The following is an 18,009-nucleotide window of genomic DNA, read 5'->3' on the forward strand; positions in this document are numbered from 1 at the left end:
TCCCTATATATCTTCTCAGTTGCTTTTCATAAACTATCCCCCAGCCCCCCAAGTTCCTGTTAAAACAGCCTTGTAGATAGTGAATCGCCTGCTTACTTGGGACCAGTACATGGCCATGTTTGCTTTCTGCCTAGTTACAAAGTATTGGTCCTCTTCTATTTCTTCTCGGCCCACATCTCCTCTCTCAATTTACAGAGCAAAACTATGGGATAATAGGTAACAGTCACCCTTTTAAAAACCAAACTCACTGCCATCCAGTAGACACCGACTCATAGAACTGGCCCCGTGAGTTTCCAAGGCTGTAACAAAAGGCTAACCACCGTGGAAAACCCAGTCTTTGTCCCAGGAGCAGCTGCTGGTTTCAAACTGCTGACCTTGAAGATTGCAGCCCATCTGGTCACTGCTATACCACCAGGGCTCCTAGTCACCCCTTAAGAAAGCGGAAACTATTTTTAGCATATTCATCCAAAACCAAACAAATAAACCCACTGCCAGCAGCTCAGTTCTGATTCATGGAGACCCTACAGGACAGAGTAGAACTGCCCCTGTGGGTTTCTTTAAGGGAGCAGAAAGCCTCAATTCTCTCCAGTGCAGCTGCTGATGGGTTTGAACTACTGACCTTGTAGTTAGCAACTCAACTATCCCGCCAGAGCTTCTCAGCATAACAGACAGGCTGTTGTTGGGTGGTTGCAAACGAAAGCAAAGAATGCCACACTGTGAGAGCCAAGCGGTGAGGCAAGCAGGCCCTGGGCAATCCTGGTGCTGGAGCCCACAGCTCCTCTCCATCACCCTTGTTCTCAACAGCCAGGCTAGAGGAGAAGTGGGTAGAGGTGATTTGGGATGGAGCTTGGATAAAAGCAGTTGACAATCAGGGTCACTTTGCTATCCCAGCGCTAATCCCCAAAACTCCATCTGATGCTATGAAGAAAGAAATAGGCCTCCCCCTATCAGTCAATTCCCAGTAATCCCAAAATGTACTTATTTATCCCTCTGTCAATGGAAATAAATTATATCCTGCCTCCCCCGTGCTTGTATGAAGGAAAAATGAAGGAAGATAATTTATTGCCGTTGTAATTAACATAGGGCACCAGGGACCCTATGTTTGCTCCAGCAACTTCCCTCCCAGAGGGGCTAAAAATGCCCTCCTTGGGTGAGGGCCTGGGGATTCCCCCACCCCCACCCTACCCCCTGAAGGCATCTAGCTGGATTTCAAACCCAGGGAAGGAGACTGGCTTCCAGCTAGGCTTGTCTGCTCACACACATATCTGATCCCTCGCTGCCCACTTCATTTAGCCGCTCCTGTCGCTGGAGGCAGAAATCCCAGTGTTCCACTTTCTCTGTGCCCGCGCTGGAGCGCGCCCGGGCTCCAGGCCAATGACCGCGTGGCAGGGCTTCTGCGCGGGCAGGCGCTGCAGCCACCAGCCTGGAGGAGGAGGCCCGCGCAAGGCCGGTATAAAAACAGCCCTTACAAGCAACCCCCAGGAAGCCCTGGATAGAGTACATCCCCTCCAGGCGTGCTCCCCTGTAGCTTCGTCCCACCCACTCCACCCTCCAGGATCCAGACCTAGAGGAGCAGACACTGGAGATGCAGCTCACTGTAGACCTCGGTTTCCACGGAGCCACCCCAGGGGACCCTGGGAGGCTCTGAGGTCCAGCCTGACCGCGTGCCTCCGCGCACCCAATCAGAGTCCCAGCGCCAGGGAGGAGGGCAGACCCAAAGAGAAGGGCATCCTCTTCCTCCCAAAGTCCCACCCGCTCTCTCCAAGGACCAAGAAACCGGGGCGCTCACCCAACGCTCCTGTCAGGCGAGTGCACTGGACAGTGGAACCCATGACCCTCAGTAAAGAGGGAATCTCTTATGCCCACTCACTTCCAGGAGGAGGTGCCGCTTATTCCAGGAGTGTCCAGTGACGTCTGAAACGGGGACTGGCAACCCTGGGGGATGGCTACTAATTGAAATGAGGAGCCACTGCCAGAGGCAATTCCTGGGGGCCAGGGACGGGGGAGAGCAACTGGGTCCAGGGGCCCACAAGGCCTGTCTGGGAAGGCCGGGCCAGGCAACAGGAGGGTTTTCCTAAGACTCCCAGGGTGCAAAGAGCTGTGCGCAGCACAGCGAAGGGTGCACGTCCTTATCTTTGGCACGGCCTTCTCTTTGGAAACTCCACGCAGGAGTTTGGAGATCCACGAATTCAGTAGAGAAGGAGGGATGGGCCCAGCCTAAACTCTCTCTCTCTCTCTCTCTCTCTCTCTCTCTCTCTCTCTCTCTCTCTCTCTCTCTCTCTCTCTCTCTCTCTCTCTCTCTCTCTCTTCCTCTCCTCCCCCCTCTCCCTCCTTCTCTTCCTCCCTCCCCTCTTCCTCTGGATTCTTAACTGGAAAGACCATAGATTCTCTCTGCTTGACTCACTCGGTAACTTGACTCCATTTCTTTTCCATACAGAGGGCTGGACTCATGGACACTGTACAGATACGGCCCTGACCCCAGCTCTGCTCACCAGCTGAGGGAAGAAGTAGAAGGAGGGAGGGGGACGCTATGCGGAAGAACGCTATGCTCCCCCGGAGTTTTCAACCCCCAGCCCCACTCCCGGGCTCCACTCCAGCAGGGCAGGGGGGCAAATCTTGGCCTAGGTTCTATCCCAGCTTCCTCGGGGTGGAGGGCTCCTAAGCAGAGACCTAGCTGCCTAGACTAGGCGCTGGGGTCCCATCTAGATTTTTTTTCCAGGCTTGTGCATAGCAAAAGGCGCTTTGGAAAGGATTCCCAGCCTGTAGGGACTGTATATGACCTCCAGGAAGGGGGGGCACACTGAATCTGGGAGCCGTCTCAGCGGTCCAGCCTCCCACTACCCAACAGGTTGGTTTGTGAAGTCCTATTTCTGGCAAATCAAGTCGGGAAAGTTCGACAAGGAGAGGAGCAGCAAAGCCCAGTGCGTTTGGGTGAGGGAGCTCCGACCTGCTGGGGTCTCGAGACCCCCCAGTCGCCAGCCCCGGTTCGCCCCCACTGCGCCCAGCGCCCCCAGGCAGTGGCTGCGCGCGCGTGTGGACTCTGTGGCACACGGTCGGGCTGCGGTGCTTCCGCCTGCCAGCACGGGGCTGTTCTCTTAATGAATTACTAATGAGTTAAAATTGGGCAGCAGGCTTAATTAAAGCGTAGAGGCAATGTGTTTACCACATTGTAATTGAACTCATTAGGGCTATGGCTTTTTGTTTTTGAAGCAGTCGCCTTCCTTTGCTCTGCGTCGAATAATCTATGGGAAGCGTTTATTAGAGAAGGAGGGGCAGGGGGAGAGGGGCAGTCCATCAATTCTTTCCATGGAAAAGGCAGGATGCGAGTGGGGAGAGGAAGAAAACGTCTCCGGCCTGCGGCTGTCCCGGAGCCGCCGGGGCTAGGCAGATGTTCCCCTTGAAGCTCCACTGGGTGGGTGGCCTGGGGAGAGCTGCGGACACTCGGGACGTTGCTAAGGAAGGGAAAGGCCTGCCCCAGAAAGACCGCCTTTATAGCTCCACGCAGTAACGCAGTCAGTCCAACTCCCCAGCACCCCAGGTTGGTGGCGCTCACTTCGCCACGCGCTCTGCCCCTTGGAAAGACACTTAGTGTCTTCCTTAGGACACTTAGTTAGCAGGGCCCTGCGTAGGAACCACTCCCCGCTGCGGCTCCAAATGCCCTAGCTCCCCTTCTCGGGTTCCCGAGACCACCGCCCACCCTCCGGGGCCTGTCCTCAACTCCGAGGAGTTGGAGGAGGGGTGCCCACTCTGAGCGGACCGCCTGGGATGACCCAGAAGTGGCGCACCTGTGCGCTAGGGACAACTCTTCTCCTGGCAAGGAGCCCCGAGTGGCCGACCGGAGCTGCGCACCCCCGGGCCGATTGATGCCCCCCACCCCTGGTCCCGGCTCCCACGCCAATGAGCAGGCCGAGGTGCGAGGTTGGGGGCTGGGCAGCGCGTGGCTCTGGGCTCGGCCCTGCGCTGCCCTGCCTGGCCGACAGGCGGCGTCAGAGACCTGGGTCTGCGCCGGGGAGTGGGGGGTGCGCAGCCCAGCGAGCCGGGCGGACGAGCAGGGCGCTAGGAGAGCGACCCTCACCCCAAACTTACAAACTTGCCCAGGCGGGGAGTGGGGAGAGCTGGGCGGCCTCGGGGAGGCTCCGGGAAAGGGCAGGGGCGGGTACGGTGGCAGCGGAGGGCCGGGCCGCGAGGTGGAGCGCGGAGGAAGGCGGGCGGCCGGCGGCGGAGCGGCGCGGGGGAGGCGGCGGTGGCCGCGCCAAGCGGAGCGCGGCGGAGCGGCCGCGGAGCGCGAGGCGGCCGAGGAGGACCGGGCGCGCGGGGCCGGCGACCGCGAGGGCGGCGCGGACAGGTAAGTGGCCTCGTCCTCCGTCCTCGGCCTCCCCTGCTTTGGGAGAAAACTGGGTTGGAGGGGGACTCTAGCAACTTCCGGCCCCGGCACAGTCCCACCCGGACCCCTGCCTCCCCCGCCCCTCCCGCCCACCTTACCAGCCACACACCCATTTCCAAGCCCCCACCCCGCGCCATCGGTGCATTTGATAAAAGTCTCCCCTGCGTGCGGCTTCCATCCATCCCATCCCCACTTCCTCTCTCCGCCTGGCCTAGGTGGTGTAGGTAAATTGTCTCGAATTTGTTGCTAAAAGACTAATTGCAGAGGGTGGGTCGATTTGATTAAGGCAATTAATCTTTGGTTAGAGCATTCTGATGTCATTTAGGTCGGCGGGGGGGGCGAGGGGGCGAGAACTAGGGGAAGCGCGAGGCAAATGAGACTTTCTGTAGAAGCTTTGGAAAGCCTGGGGCCGCGCGGCCAGGTCTGCACCGCGAGCGGACGCGGCCCACACCCCGGAGCGCTCGCGCAGGCGGTTTCAGCACCGCCAAGCCCGGACAGCGACTCCCGCGGGCGCGCCGAAGTCACTTCCTGGTCCTGCGAGTTCACCCCTTGGCAGCCCGTGTCAGCGGCCGACCAGACCCCGGGCGCTCCCCTGACTCCACCTCCAGCCCGACCACTGGGATTCCCCTTCGCCACCCCTCCGAAGCAGGATCTGGCCAAACAGAGCGCCTGAGAACGACCGCCGCGGGGGGCGGGAGAAGAGATCCGCCAACGCCCGGGTCGAAAAGTTCCCAAAGCTGGAGTTTTCTCTTCTCGTGAATAATTAATGCTGGTCATAAATAACTGATGGAGGCAGCGAAGAAGAGAAGAGGAGGAGGCGGGCGAGGGCCTGAGCGGCAAACGAGAGATCGAAGAGTTTGTTAAAGGACCATTAGGAAGCCTTGCTGGGAACGGCCGTCCGTTCCGTTCCTCCGTAGATGACGCAGAGCAGGTCCACCCGGGCCTCGGGGGAAAGCAGGGAAACCAGGCGCCCAAGAGAGCAGAGCTTTGCTGTGCTTACCAACCAAGAGCACCCAGTCAAGCCCCAGTCTCCACACTCTCCCAGCCCCTCTTCTGTACTCCCCTCCCCCACGCCCGCTCTCAACGTACAGACCCAGAAATCTGCAATGACCCTGGGCTCTGTCACGTCTTTCTAGACCCATGGCAAGATGTACCCAAATCCCAACTAATTCTCAGCATCCCCTCCCCACCCTCTACCACAGCCCCTCATTCCAGGGTATGCCTTTTTAAAATTCCTTTCCAACTGGTCCAGTCTTGGAGTTCCTGTTACCTGGCTCACAACAGACCCTACAACAGCTGGGCGCCACGCCCTTCCACTGCCCCCTCTCCAGGTTTTTACTTCCTTCTCGATGCTTTAGCACCCTGACCTCTGACACCCTGCATCCATCCCAACTCTGAAGTGAGACTGCCAGGCAAGATTCCCAGACCTGGAAGAAAGCCCGAGAAAATAACTTGTCTCTGGACTGGAGGCCCATGCCAAGGCCCAGTAGGAAATACTGGCCTCTCAGCAGGCGACCAACTTCCAACAGCCAGAGTATGTTGGGGGGGGGGGGCGGGAGGTGGGGGGAGAGTGACCTGCTGGAAGGTCCTTCCACAAGCAGACAGTACCACCATTCTTCCCAGGGGCTCATTGAAACCATTCCACATGCACAGCCATGTCTTTTCCTAGTGGGTACCAACCATCACTGGTTGTGAGGCTACCTTCTGACTCAGGGAAAGGAAGGAGCCTCTTCCTGGCCTTTCCATTGGTTACCAGCTTCGTCCACACCCACTTACCTAATGGACAATTCCTGACCTCAGGGACCACCAACGGCCAAATAAGCTTCTGATGTATCTGGGCAGGGAGCTTAAAGTATAGCTTCCAAAGAGGAAATCTGGTGGCCAAGCCTAAAGGGTCCTTGAGTCTTCCATGAAAACTCTCTCATCTGATAGAAAATGAAACACTGAAATCAGTCTTATCTGTTCACCCTAATTTACTTCTTCCTCACCCCACTCTCCCTACACCAAATCCTGAGCCTTTCTTTCCCTTTGTCAGAAGTGGGAAGTTCTGAGTGGGGAAGGGGAAATGGTGGGAGAAGAGGAAGGTCTTAGGGAATGATCTGCCCCCACTTCTGGAGGCACTTAACCCTGCAGGAGGATTGGGGAACTAGACAAAGAGGTGGTTGGAAATCAGATCTGAGGAGGGGGGTGGGTTGGAGGGGGCTAGCCCTGGAGCCATGGGTTGTTTACTCCTCATATAAAGTAGAACTCTCCCAAGCAGGAAGTTACTGCAAACAAGTATCAATAATGAATGAATCTCCTGTAATAAAATACTTACATAATTAGCACAAGTCAAGTGGTTGCATTATGTTAACCTTTTGCAACTGTGAGCTGGAAATTTTTTGCTCCAGAAAATCCTCAGAAGGCTGTTTTCCTGTTTCACTCTCCAGAGAGGGGACAAGCCTAGCCCTCACTCAGCCTTCCACTAGGTGAAGATACGGTTTTCCATTTCTGAACCAGAACATAAGTACTTCTGAAATATAACAGAAAACTCTCTTTGGTGAATTCAGAACAGTCATTAACATTCAGTTTTAAGTGAATGTTAACAGTAAATAAAGAAATCTCTTGATTGTAATAGTAGTAACAAAGCAATAATTACCCAGTAGGTGGTCATCAGTAATGATAAATGTATCATTATTACTGTGTGAGGCTGGGAACTCGGGTTTGGGAAACTACTTCAGACTTTTTAGTAGCATGGTTGGTTACAAAGCATTTCTTAGCCTGCAAAAGCCATATAATTTTATACACAATTTAGGTGAAAATAAATTTAAATCTGTATATTGCATTTTTAATTTCAAGTTAGTAATTAAAGTTGGTTCATTATATCTCCTCTGAAACCCTCAGTGCTCATCTCCGTGGTTTGTTTGTACAATTTGTTTCTAAGACACCCAAGGTTACACAGTTCCAAAAGATGGAAAATTTAATTATTTGCCCACATTAGGAGTTTGTCTATTATGTCATAAAGCAGCTTTTAAAAGTTTGGGACGGTGCTGCCTTTGGGCTGGGCTGGTTCTCTAAGTTCCCCCGTGCATCCCCTCCACCCTATGGAGTTGTTTGGTTTGAAAACTACTTTAAAATGCCCACCTGTGAGGACATTTCTCTCAATATTCTCTCTCTCTCTCTCTCTCTCTCTCTCTCTCTCTCTCTCTCTCTCTCTCTCTCTCTCTCTCTCTCTCGATACGCACTGGTTACTATATTTTCTGGGCGCGGGGATCAATCACTCAGATTTCTACCCCTCCCTTTCCTGGTTTTTTATTTTGTTAATGTCTCATTTCACCTTTGTCAGGGAGTTAAGGTCAGCTGGCAGGAAGAAAGCTGAAGGCCTGGTGCCTGTTGGGCAGTCAGAGAGAACATGGTAGCCTAATAGCGTATTAGCTAATGGGATCAGGCTGGATGGCACAGTAGAAAATTTCAGATAGGGATGGGTGGGGAGGGAAAGAAGAAGGGGGGCTGCCTTCATTTCCCTGGGAACTCAAACCCAATGTTCCTTTCCACAGTGTTAGCTGGGGAGATGTTAAATGTGCATCTATGTCATTTTCTCCCTTGTGACATGTCAGCAGGCTTTGCCCCCTCCCCCTACTCCCACTTCTCTGCCTCCAAACACCCCCCCTCCCACCCACCCCCCACAGCCTAAGCTTTAAAAGGCCCAGTTCCACACCTTCTGCACATCTTCAGCCTTAGGTATTTCTGAAATAAATGCCCCTGTGCTTTCCTGAAACAAAATAACCAGTTATAAAAGAAAACAGACCCTAAGCCCCATTTCTTGTTCGTGGTGGAAGCTGGCGTTTTTTTTTTTAAAGAATGAAGGACTAAACCTACCCACATTTCCTCTCCCACGATCTTTCTTTCTCCCTCTCTCCTGCTCCCCCTTTCCCTTCTTCCAGAGCAGCGATCAGAAAAGGCAAGCATCTTGCCTCCTCGTTATTCATTATTACAGTGCATCTTTGAGACGCATCTTTGCCAATGAAAACTCCGCGGAGATGCCTGTCCTTTTGTTGTAGCACCCTAGGTTATTCAGGAGCAGAGACAAAAGCCTGAAGTGATGTGATCTAAATGAGCTCTGGGGTTTTCCAGCTGGGGCCACCTCCATTTCAAAGGACCCCCTCCTTCCTAAGTACGGGGAGGAGAGGAGGGGCTGGGTACATATGTGTGTGCATGCAGAGAGTGAAAGAGAAAAACAAGCAAAGAAGGAGAGAGAACTTGGGCTTCTTCCTTGTGCCCCCCTTCCCTTCCGTGCCTGTTCCCAGGTGTGTTCAGACACAGCCATGAGCATGTGTCTGTCCTCCAGTAGTTTGTATCCCTTTGAATTTTGTCTTATCCACTGATATTTGTTAAGTGGCCAGACACACCAAGTGCCTGATCCTTTCTGGATTTTTGGCACACCATGCAAATGATCTATGTACGCAGGTATGCCTTGCTGTGTTTACAGGCTTGTGAGGACTGAAGGAAGATGTGGATTGCTTGTTGTTTTAAATGCAGTAACAAATATTTCTATAAGTCTCTGGTCTCTGCCTGTGACTGGGGAAAGAAAGCTTTCTCTGCCACTTACCCAAATGCACATTTTCTGGTGAGAATGGTTTCCTCTGATTAAGAGGAGTGATGTCTGAGTTCACTTATAAAGAGGCTTCTCTTGCTGGGTGGTTTAAGCAGGACTCTGGCAACATCCGATGATAGTCTGGGAGCATGAGCCTGTAAGGCACTCAAGTAACCCTGAAAAATGTGCTCATTCCCCTCTTTCCTCCCAAAGTCCTGCTTTAGGGCGTCAGGTGTGAGATCTCAGAGGGCTTCTCCCAGCCTCTGGGACCCCAGGTTAAGGGGTCCTTGCTTATAAATAGAATCCTAGAGACAGTTCAAAGATTGAACCATCAGCCTCTTCCTCCTTTCTCTTCTGATTTCTACTAGGGACGAGTTTTTGCTTTGCTCCTGGTCAGTCCTACCTTTGCTTTTATGTAAGACTGGGGCCGTGGAGCGAAAGCCTTCAAAGCCTTCCTGAAGGAGCTGGGCTCTCCAGGCTTCAGGAAGTTCTTGGGGATGAAAAGAGAGAACCAAGAGTCCTCAGCAGTCATTATCATATGACCATCACCATTGCTAATTTTTGTGATCAGCTAGCTACTTAAAACGGGTTGATCAATCACTAGGTGGGGTTCTGGCCCAATCAAATCAGCATTAAAACCAATTAAGATCAGGATGAAGATTTCATGAAAAGAGCTCAGGTCCGTCCTGGAAACAGGGCTACCCTTTGCTTTTGTTGTCTGTTCTGGAGCCATTAGAGACGTCTAAAGTACCTTGTAAAGGGACAGGCCTGCCACTTGTCGCCGTTTTCTGAGGAAGAGATTTTTAAAGCTACCATGGATTAAATGATACCTATACGCCACATGCAATTTACATATATTATCTTATTTAATTCTCACAAGCCCCGTGAGGGCTCCGTAACAATCTCCTCATTTCACAGATGGAGCTACTGAGGCTCTGGGAGATTGATATCTGAACAAGGTTCCCAGCTATTAAGTACCCAAGTTGATCTGAATTCAAATTCCCTGTATTTTGTGATCCATCAGAATCCTTTGGTCCCCGCCTGTTCTGCCAACCCTCCCATTTCTACCTGGGCCATGGGGGTCTCCTTTGCCCTGCCTGATGAAGAGGCACTCCGGCCCAGTACGGAGAAGGTTAGCAGCTGTGGGGGTTCTTTCTGCCTAGGAACTGAGACTAGGGTCATAGGAAATGAGGGAAAGGGCTTGAGGGCATTTCTTTCATCTGTGGCTGTTATGAGCTCCCCCACTACCCGATTGGGAGTGGAAGGAGAAGGAAGACGAGGTGTTCCCAATTTTAATGAATTTATATTAGGATCGTTATCTTCCTTGCTTTCAATACAAAAATGGGGGGAAGCTGAGGAGAGAAATTGGATCTCAGTTCATGGAGATGGGGCAGGTGCGGCCGAGGTAGCAAGTGTGGCTCCGCATCTCGCCTAGCCTGCCTCTTCAGTCTACAAGGCAAGCGAAAAATCTGAGCTCTAGCCCACAGCCCAATCTAGGGCTCCGACAGCTACCAGATGGGGGAGGTCAGCGATGCCTCCGCGCGCGGCACCGCTTCAGCACCGGGGACAGCTCCCTCTTGGGCTTTGGCCTTGGGCGCGCACCCAACTGGGACCACAGAGGACTCCAAAGAGGAGGGTGCTGGACCTGGACGCGACTCGGGCTCGGGTTCTCAGCCACCAATTGTTCAGAGCTGACGCTTGAAACCTCCACCGTCGCTGCCGCGCCGGCTGCGTGAGCGTGCATACAGGCGTCCCCTCTCCAGTTCTGAGGGAGCCAGCTCGGTTTGTGGTTTTCCTTTGGGTCCAGCGTCCGAGCTTCTTTACCTGTCCCTGGTCTGGGTGAACCGCAGCCTCCCGGAACGGAGATGAGAGTGGAAATGCTCTCCTTCATGCGGTGATAGATCATGCAAACGGGTGACACTAGTCTAACCAATAGAACTATTTGAATCAATTAGCCGGCTGAGGAGCGTCCCGACATATCAAATGCATGTCAGTTCCAATAGGAAAGCATTGATTAAATCGGCCTCTACGTGCCACCGCCTGCTGCCGCCGGCTCCTCAGTGAGTCTGGGGCCAGGACAGGGGCTGGCAAAAGTGGAGTGGCCCTGGGTTGGGGACGACCGATGGCAACAGGCTCATTCAGACCGAGGAGAAGGCAAACCATCAGAGAACAGGAGGTGGGTGGGTGACAAAAGTCGTTCACAGATTCAAAATCTCCTGAGAGGATGTGTAATTCCCAAGTCCACTTCCTGTGTCAAGGTCGAGGTGGGAGGGGAGTATGGCTTGTTCTTCCAAGCTAGGAGTCTGCTTTGAGTCACGGGCCTTCCATCACAACCCTGAGAGCCCAACAGGATCATTGACCCTCACAAACAGCCACTCCCCAACTCATAGAAGCAATCAGATACTGGTCAGGTCTTGGGATATGTACAAGTATTTGACCGGGAAACTCGTTTTGTATGAAATTGAAGTCACTAGCCGGGAGGCCAGTCAACCCTCCAAGACCTAAATGTTAAAGATGAGATTAACAGGTGACCAAGGACCATCCAGCTGGGAATTCATGGAGGGGGCAGTGGCGGGGGGGTGGGGTGGGAGACAGAGACAAGCAATAATTTTATCTATTTAGTTTTTGAAAGAATGATGTTTTGAAGACTTTAAAGGGGAGTCTTAGGAGGCCAAGATGGGCACACGCCATAAAAGCTGCCCCCCACCCCCAGCTCCACTCTGGCATTTCAATGCTGTGTGATAGGGAGGTGAACGGCCTTCTCACTTGCTAGTCCAAAATTCACCCCATTACAAGGCTTTCCATCCTTGTAGCTCAAGTCACTGCGTAGCAGCCTGGGAGGTAGGAGCAGGGAGCAAGCTGGGACCTTGCTTCATGGAAACCCCTAGCCTCAGAAGGGAGGCAGCCTGGGAGGCTGGAACTACGCTCTCTGGTCCTGGAACCTTCCAAAGAGCTCAGGACCTTGGTCCTTAGGCGGGAAAGGATCTGTGAAGGGCCAAGGCGCTCTTTGGAGGCGGGGCTGGGCAGATATGGGGCGAGAGTCCAGCATTTGCTGACGGGAGGCTGAGGGGGCTACTCGCGGGGGAGCGCCGCGTTGATCTCAGGCCAGTAGGAAGGACCTAATTTGTACCGCTAATGCCTTTGGAGACAGAACATAGGCGACTGATGGCCTCGCTGCGCCTTGAAACTTCAGCCCCTATAAACGTCCCCACGTTCGTGGCTCTGACGCTGTGTTTAGGAGTACAACTTTCAAACGGCCTCAACTCCTAAAAGGCCTCACGTTTCTGTTCCACGGACTCTCCTGGGTCTCACCGCCCTTTGATGACGTGTTCAGAGTTCACATTTTTGCTCTTTTATTTAGCGGCGTTGATCGAAGCGTCTGACTGGGCCTGGGGCTCCGTGGAGGTTTTTGTTCATTTCCACGGCGTAGTTTACCCAGCGTCAAAGCTGCGTGGTCGCCTGGGGCAGTGGAAAATTCCGCCACTGTAGTACCGCGCCCATCTAGGATTCCCCTCCCTCCAGCTCAGCAGGTATCCTTTTACCTGCTGACCATATACCGGCCAGGGGTCTTTCTGACTGTGAATGGCTGCTCCCTGAGGACGCCTACAGATATGGACACTTTGCTAATATCGTGGGGTGTGTCTCATTTGGGGGAAGCCTTTCGCTTCCTAGTTATTACTTTTTAAAGGGCCTTCCCCTAGGTGGTCTTGGGGAAATTTACTGGGGATTAGGTATTGGAAACTTGCGGAGGGGCCGGGGAGGCTGGTCAGGGTTGAAGACTTTGCACTTCCCCAGCCCACCTGGTTCACGAGCTGAGCGGCCTGCAAGAGCCTCACAGAATGAAGTAGAGAAGAGTTTTGAATGAAGTTTCGAGATCTCGCAGGCGCTCCCTGGGGTCCCGAGTCAGGGTGCACTTTTGGACTAGGTCTCGGTTCGTCCTGAGAAGAAAGTGGGTGCACATTCCAGGCCCTTTCCTCCCCGTTTCCGGGCTGGGCTCCCTGCCTTAAATGGAACCTCGCCTTTTTTTCCCCCCAGTTCACACACAATGTTTCTATCACGAGACTGAAGCTGTTCTCTAATATGACCGTGCCCTCTTTCTACCGAGGCCCAGGGAGTCTACTGGTTTGGACCTACCGGAGGGACCATTCAGGAGGGAGGGCGGCAAGGCGAGATGAAGAGAGGGGACAGTGACAGGCTGAAATTCGGGCTTTCCAGGATCCAGGTCCCTGGGATGCGTGCAGGTTGGTGGGCGTCCCACTGCTCAGACCCGTGGCTCCAGCGTCGCTGGTGCGTTCCACTGCGAGGTCGCGGTGCCTGCTACGATTGCGGGTTGGTTAGGTGCTAGCTCTCATGCCTGCTGAGGAAGGATCTCGCTCGGGCTCGCTCTCGCTCCCCCCTCCCTCCCTGGAACATGCCAGCCCTTTAATGTGGAGTGTCAGGGAGACGGTGACGTCACCCTGCCCGCTGGGTGGCGTCCCCTCGGTCCGACACGAGTTCAGAGCTAGAGAAAAGCGCCGTCAGACTGCGCTCCACCTGGGGCTCGCCAGCCGCGGGTTGCCGCGCGGCCACACTTTTCTGCGGTCCAGGGGACAACCCACAGCCAAGCGGGCCGCCATTCTGGCCCGGACACGGGTTCGAGCGCCATCGCCGCCGAGCAGAGACCGCATCTTTGCCCTGGAATCCGCTGGAGTCCTCCCTGGCCGATTCAAGGACCCGCTTGGATGGTTCGCCTCCGAGCGCCCTCGGAAGATGGACCGGCAGCCACGCGCGTAAAGGCACCTCAGGGTTACCAGGTACAGCCGGGCCGCTGGCCCCTGACTCTAGTTGAGGTCTCCAGCTGCGGGTGTACGAGTGAGTGAGGCTGGGGGACAAGGGTGGCCTTTGGCGGTGAGGTTTGGCGGCCAGGGGAATTAAAATGGGAACGATTGGCTCTTGAGCCGATGTGCAAGTTCCATCCCTTCCTTAGTCCAACTAACTTTTAATTATCTCTTCTTCCCTCAACCCCTTAAAAACAACCTGACTCCTCTCAGTAGTGTCTTCGATGACGGGAGTCTCTGGGCTTGTTTGGGGAGGAAGTGGAGGTGGCTCCACTGGAGGCCCAGCTCCTAATGCTCAGCGGAGATGCTAAGGCTGCTCCCCCCTAACGCATCGCCTCTCCCCAGCCCAGCCGGATCCACAAAGCGTGAGGCTGGGGAGCGACCGTGTGTGCGCCTTATCCCTGGATATGATTATTGATAAGAATCTTATTCCGGAGGCAAATGAGCACTGAAGGGGCACTAGAAGAGGCTGGGGCTGATTGTGTCCGGCCCAGGTATCATTGGGCCTTGAGCTGCTGCCATTCAACGCCCTGTGCCCTGGAAATATTGCCTCTGATCCATTCGAAGTGACAAGTCAGGGACTCGTCTCCTTTGACCTCCTCCAGGTTTGTTCCCCCTGTATGGCGGCCTCGGGCTGGCCGTAATGAGAGCTGAGAAAGCGAAGGGCGGTGGGGCCAAGGCTTTGGGGTAGAGGTCGAAAGGGCAGGGGAAGAAAACTGGATAAGTCCATTTAGAAATCGCCCCAATCACATCTCCATGTAGACTTTGGCCTAGAGCTTCAAGATGATGCCAGCGGTCAACTTCCAGGGCAAAGTGACCACTTCCATCGCAGGGAACACCCAGAAGGTTTCCTGGAACGCAGGCCACTTGGCTTGTTTTGACCGGGTAGCACTGTCATCCAGGTTTTGTTGGCTTTGCTTGTTCTGTATTTTCAACTCACTGGCCTTTGGCAGTCGCTTGACACAGGATGAAAAGGGGAATTCGATCTTAGGCCCAACCCGGGACTTAGGCTTTCGGGTTCCACACAGTCGATCTCTCCCACGGATTCGCTAGCGCTGTGGCGGGTGAATTAAAGATCAAGAAATCAACTCAGATCAGAAGAAAAAAAATTTTTAACCCACAATGTTGCAGAAGGTGGTTGCCGTTGTAACTAAAGTTGCCTCTTAAAGCCCTCAAATAAATATCTCAATGAGGTGTTCGTTTTCTCTGCCCTGTTTCTGTGTGAAATGTGGTCGCGTCTATATTGATTTGCTCATTGCCATGGAAATGACAGAAATCCCTTTTAGAAATGTGTCCAAGCCTCCAGCTCTTTTTTCCCCTATAAAACTGGGACCAGAAACTACTCAGTCCAGTAAGTGGGTTTTTGAAAAATTGGGGCCCGAAATGCCCTATTTGGGTGTAACTATTAAATGACTTTGTGTAATTTTTTTAACCTTTTACAAAAAGATTAGACTTGCTAACAGCCAGAATGAATGAAGTTGAGAGGGGGGTGGCAGTTGACTTCCATGAGCTGCTTCTCATCCACTAGTGAATTTCCTCCCAGGGTACCACGAATACCTGGGGGGGAGGGGAGAATCTGTTCTGTAAAAGGTTCATTTTAACAGAAATCCACCTGTTTTCTACCAAATATGAATTATCTATCGCATGAAATTGGAGCTTCAAACACTGGTCCCACTTTTCCTTAACTTTGAGTATCTGTACTGATAACTGTTCTCCTTTCTTTTTCGTCTCTAGCGAGCACGCCATTTTATTTGAAAAACTTCTGTACATCTTGGGAAGAACTTGAGGGCCTTAGAAGTGGAGTGAGGAGGTGGGGGGGGAGAAGGTATCACCAATTTGTTTTGCATGCTTATAACAGGAGGGGGAAAGTAACTTCCAATTCCTGTCCCTAGGCATTTCTAAAGAGGGACTTGGAAATGGAGAAAGTGTAAGTGTGTGTGTGTGTGTGTGTGTGTGTGTGTGTGTCTTGTTGGGAACTGAGCCCCCTGGTGCCATAATAACCAGGCCTTGACCAAGCAAAGAAGTTACAATAACAGCTCAGCCAGGGACTCCCCGCTGTCCTTGCAGCCAGAAAAGGCTTCTCCGGAAAAGTCAACACTTTCTCCTTTTCCTTCCAGTGTCTCAGGCAGACCGGGAGGGCCGGCCCGGGCTCCCACAGCGGGGGAGATGGCTTCCAGCCCGCTGCCCGGGCCCAACGACATCCTGCTGGCGTCGCCATCCAGTGCCTTCCAGGCCGATGCACTGAACCAGCCTCGGCCAGGCCACGCCAGCCTCAAGCCCAACCAGGTGGGCCAGGTGATCCTCTATGGCATCCCGATTGTGTCCCTGGTGATCGACGGGCAGGAGCGCTTGTGCCTGGCGCAGATCTCCAACACACTCCTCAAGAACTTCAGCTACAACGAGATCCACAACCGCCGCGTGGCGCTGGGCATCACGTGCGTGCAGTGCACACCGGTGCAGCTGGAGATCCTGCGGCGTGCGGGGGCCATGCCCATCTCGTCGCGCCGCTGCGGCATGATCACCAAGCGCGAGGCTGAGCGCCTCTGCAAGTCGTTCCTGGGCGAGAACCGGCCGCCCAAGCTGCCCGACAATTTCGCCTTCGACGTGTCGCACGAGTGCGCCTGGGGCTGCCGCGGCAGCTTCATCCCCGCGCGCTACAACAGCTCGCGCGCCAAGTGCATCAAGTGCAGCTACTGCAACATGTATTTCTCGCCCAACAAGTTCATCTTCCACTCCCACCGCACGCCCGACGCCAAGTACACGCAGCCCGACGCCGCCAACTTCAACTCCTGGCGCCGCCACCTCAAGCTCACGGACAAGAGCCCCCAGGACGAGCTGGTCTTCGCCTGGGAGGATGTGAAGGCCATGTTCAACGGCGGGAGCCGCAAGCGCGCGCTGCCGCAGCCCGGCGCGCACCCAGCCTGCCACCCGCTCAGCTCCGTCAAGGCCGCTGCTGTGGCCGCCGCCGCCGCCGTGGCCGGGGGCGGGGGGCTACTGGGCCCGCACCTGCTGGGCGCACCCCCACCGCCGCCGCCCCCGCCGCCCCCTCTGGCCGAGCTGGCCGGCGCGCCCCACGCCCACCACAAGCGGCCGCGCTTCGACGACGATGACGACTCGCTGCAGGAGGCGGCCGTGGTGGCCGCCGCCAGCCTCTCCGCCGCCGCTGCCGCCAGCCTCTCGGTGGCCGCGGCCTCGGGCGGCGCCGGGGCCGGCGCGGGGGGCGCCGCGGGTGGCTGTGTGGCCGGGGTGGGCGCCGGCGTGGGCGCGGGCGCCAAAGGCCCGCGCAGCTACCCGGTCATCCCGGTGCCCAGCAAGGGCTCCTTCGGGGGCGTGCTGCAGAAGTTCCCTGGCTGCGGGGGGCTCTTCCCGCACCCTTACACCTTCCCGGCCGCGGCCGCCGCCTTCGGCCTGTGCCACAAGAAGGAGGACGCGAGCGCGGCCGAGGCCCTGGGGGGCGCGGGCGGCGGGGGCGCGGCGCCCAAGGCCGGGCTCTCGGGTCTCTTCTGGCCCGCGGGCCGCAAGGACGCCTTCTACCCGCCCTTCTGCATGTTCTGGCCGCCGCGGACCCCCGGCGGGCTGCCGGTGCCCACCTACCTGCAGCCGCCCCCGCAGCCGCCCTCGGCGCTGGGCTGCGCGCTCGGCGACAGCCCGACCCTGCTGCGCCAGGCGTTCCTGGACCTGGCCGAGCCGGGCGGCGCGGCGGGGGGCGCCGAGGCCGCGGCGCCGCCTCCGGGCCAGCCCCCGCCCGTGGTGACCAACGGCCCAGGCTCGGGCCCGCCGCCTGCGGCCGGGGGTTCCAGCGCTCGCGACGCGCTCTTCGAGTCGCCCCCGGGCGGCAGCGGCGGGGACTGCAGCGCGGGCTCCACGCCCCCGTCCGACTCGGGCGCCTCTTCCGGGGCGGGCGCCGGCTCGGGCCCCGCGGGCGGCCGCGTGCCGCCGCCCCACCACCCGCACCTTCTGGAGGGGCGCAAGGCGGCCGGGGGCGGCTACCACCACTCGAGCGCCTTCCGGCCCGTGGGCGGCAAGGACGACGCGGAGAGTCTGGCCAAGCTGCACGGGGCGTCGGCCGGCGCTCCGCACCCCGCGCCGGCGCATCACCACCACCACCCTCCCCCGCACCCGCATCCGCATCACCACCACCACCACCACCCCCCGCAGCCGCCCTCGCCGCTGCTGCTGCTGCCGCCTCCGCAGCCCGACGAGCCGGGCGCGGAGCGCCACCACGCAGCCCCGCC

At 55.9% G+C, this 18,009-nt stretch overlaps 1 protein-coding gene across 1 annotated transcript in view; it reads left to right on the forward strand.

Annotated features, from left to right (window-relative positions):
- Positions 1-15,940: 15,940 nt before the first annotated feature.
- SKOR2 (SKI family transcriptional corepressor 2) overlaps positions 15,941-18,009 on the forward strand; it is a 29,338-nt gene continuing 27,269 nt past the window's right edge. The window contains exon 1 of the mRNA XM_075533232.1: positions 15,941-18,009. This exon is cut by the window's right edge and continues 511 nt beyond it. Within this exon, the coding sequence (XP_075389347.1) occupies positions 15,941-18,009 (2,069 nt within the window).

The sequence above is a fragment of the Tenrec ecaudatus genome, chromosome 15 (assembly GCF_050624435.1).
Source record: "Tenrec ecaudatus isolate mTenEca1 chromosome 15, mTenEca1.hap1, whole genome shotgun sequence".
NCBI lineage: Eukaryota > Metazoa > Chordata > Mammalia > Afrosoricida > Tenrecidae > Tenrec > Tenrec ecaudatus.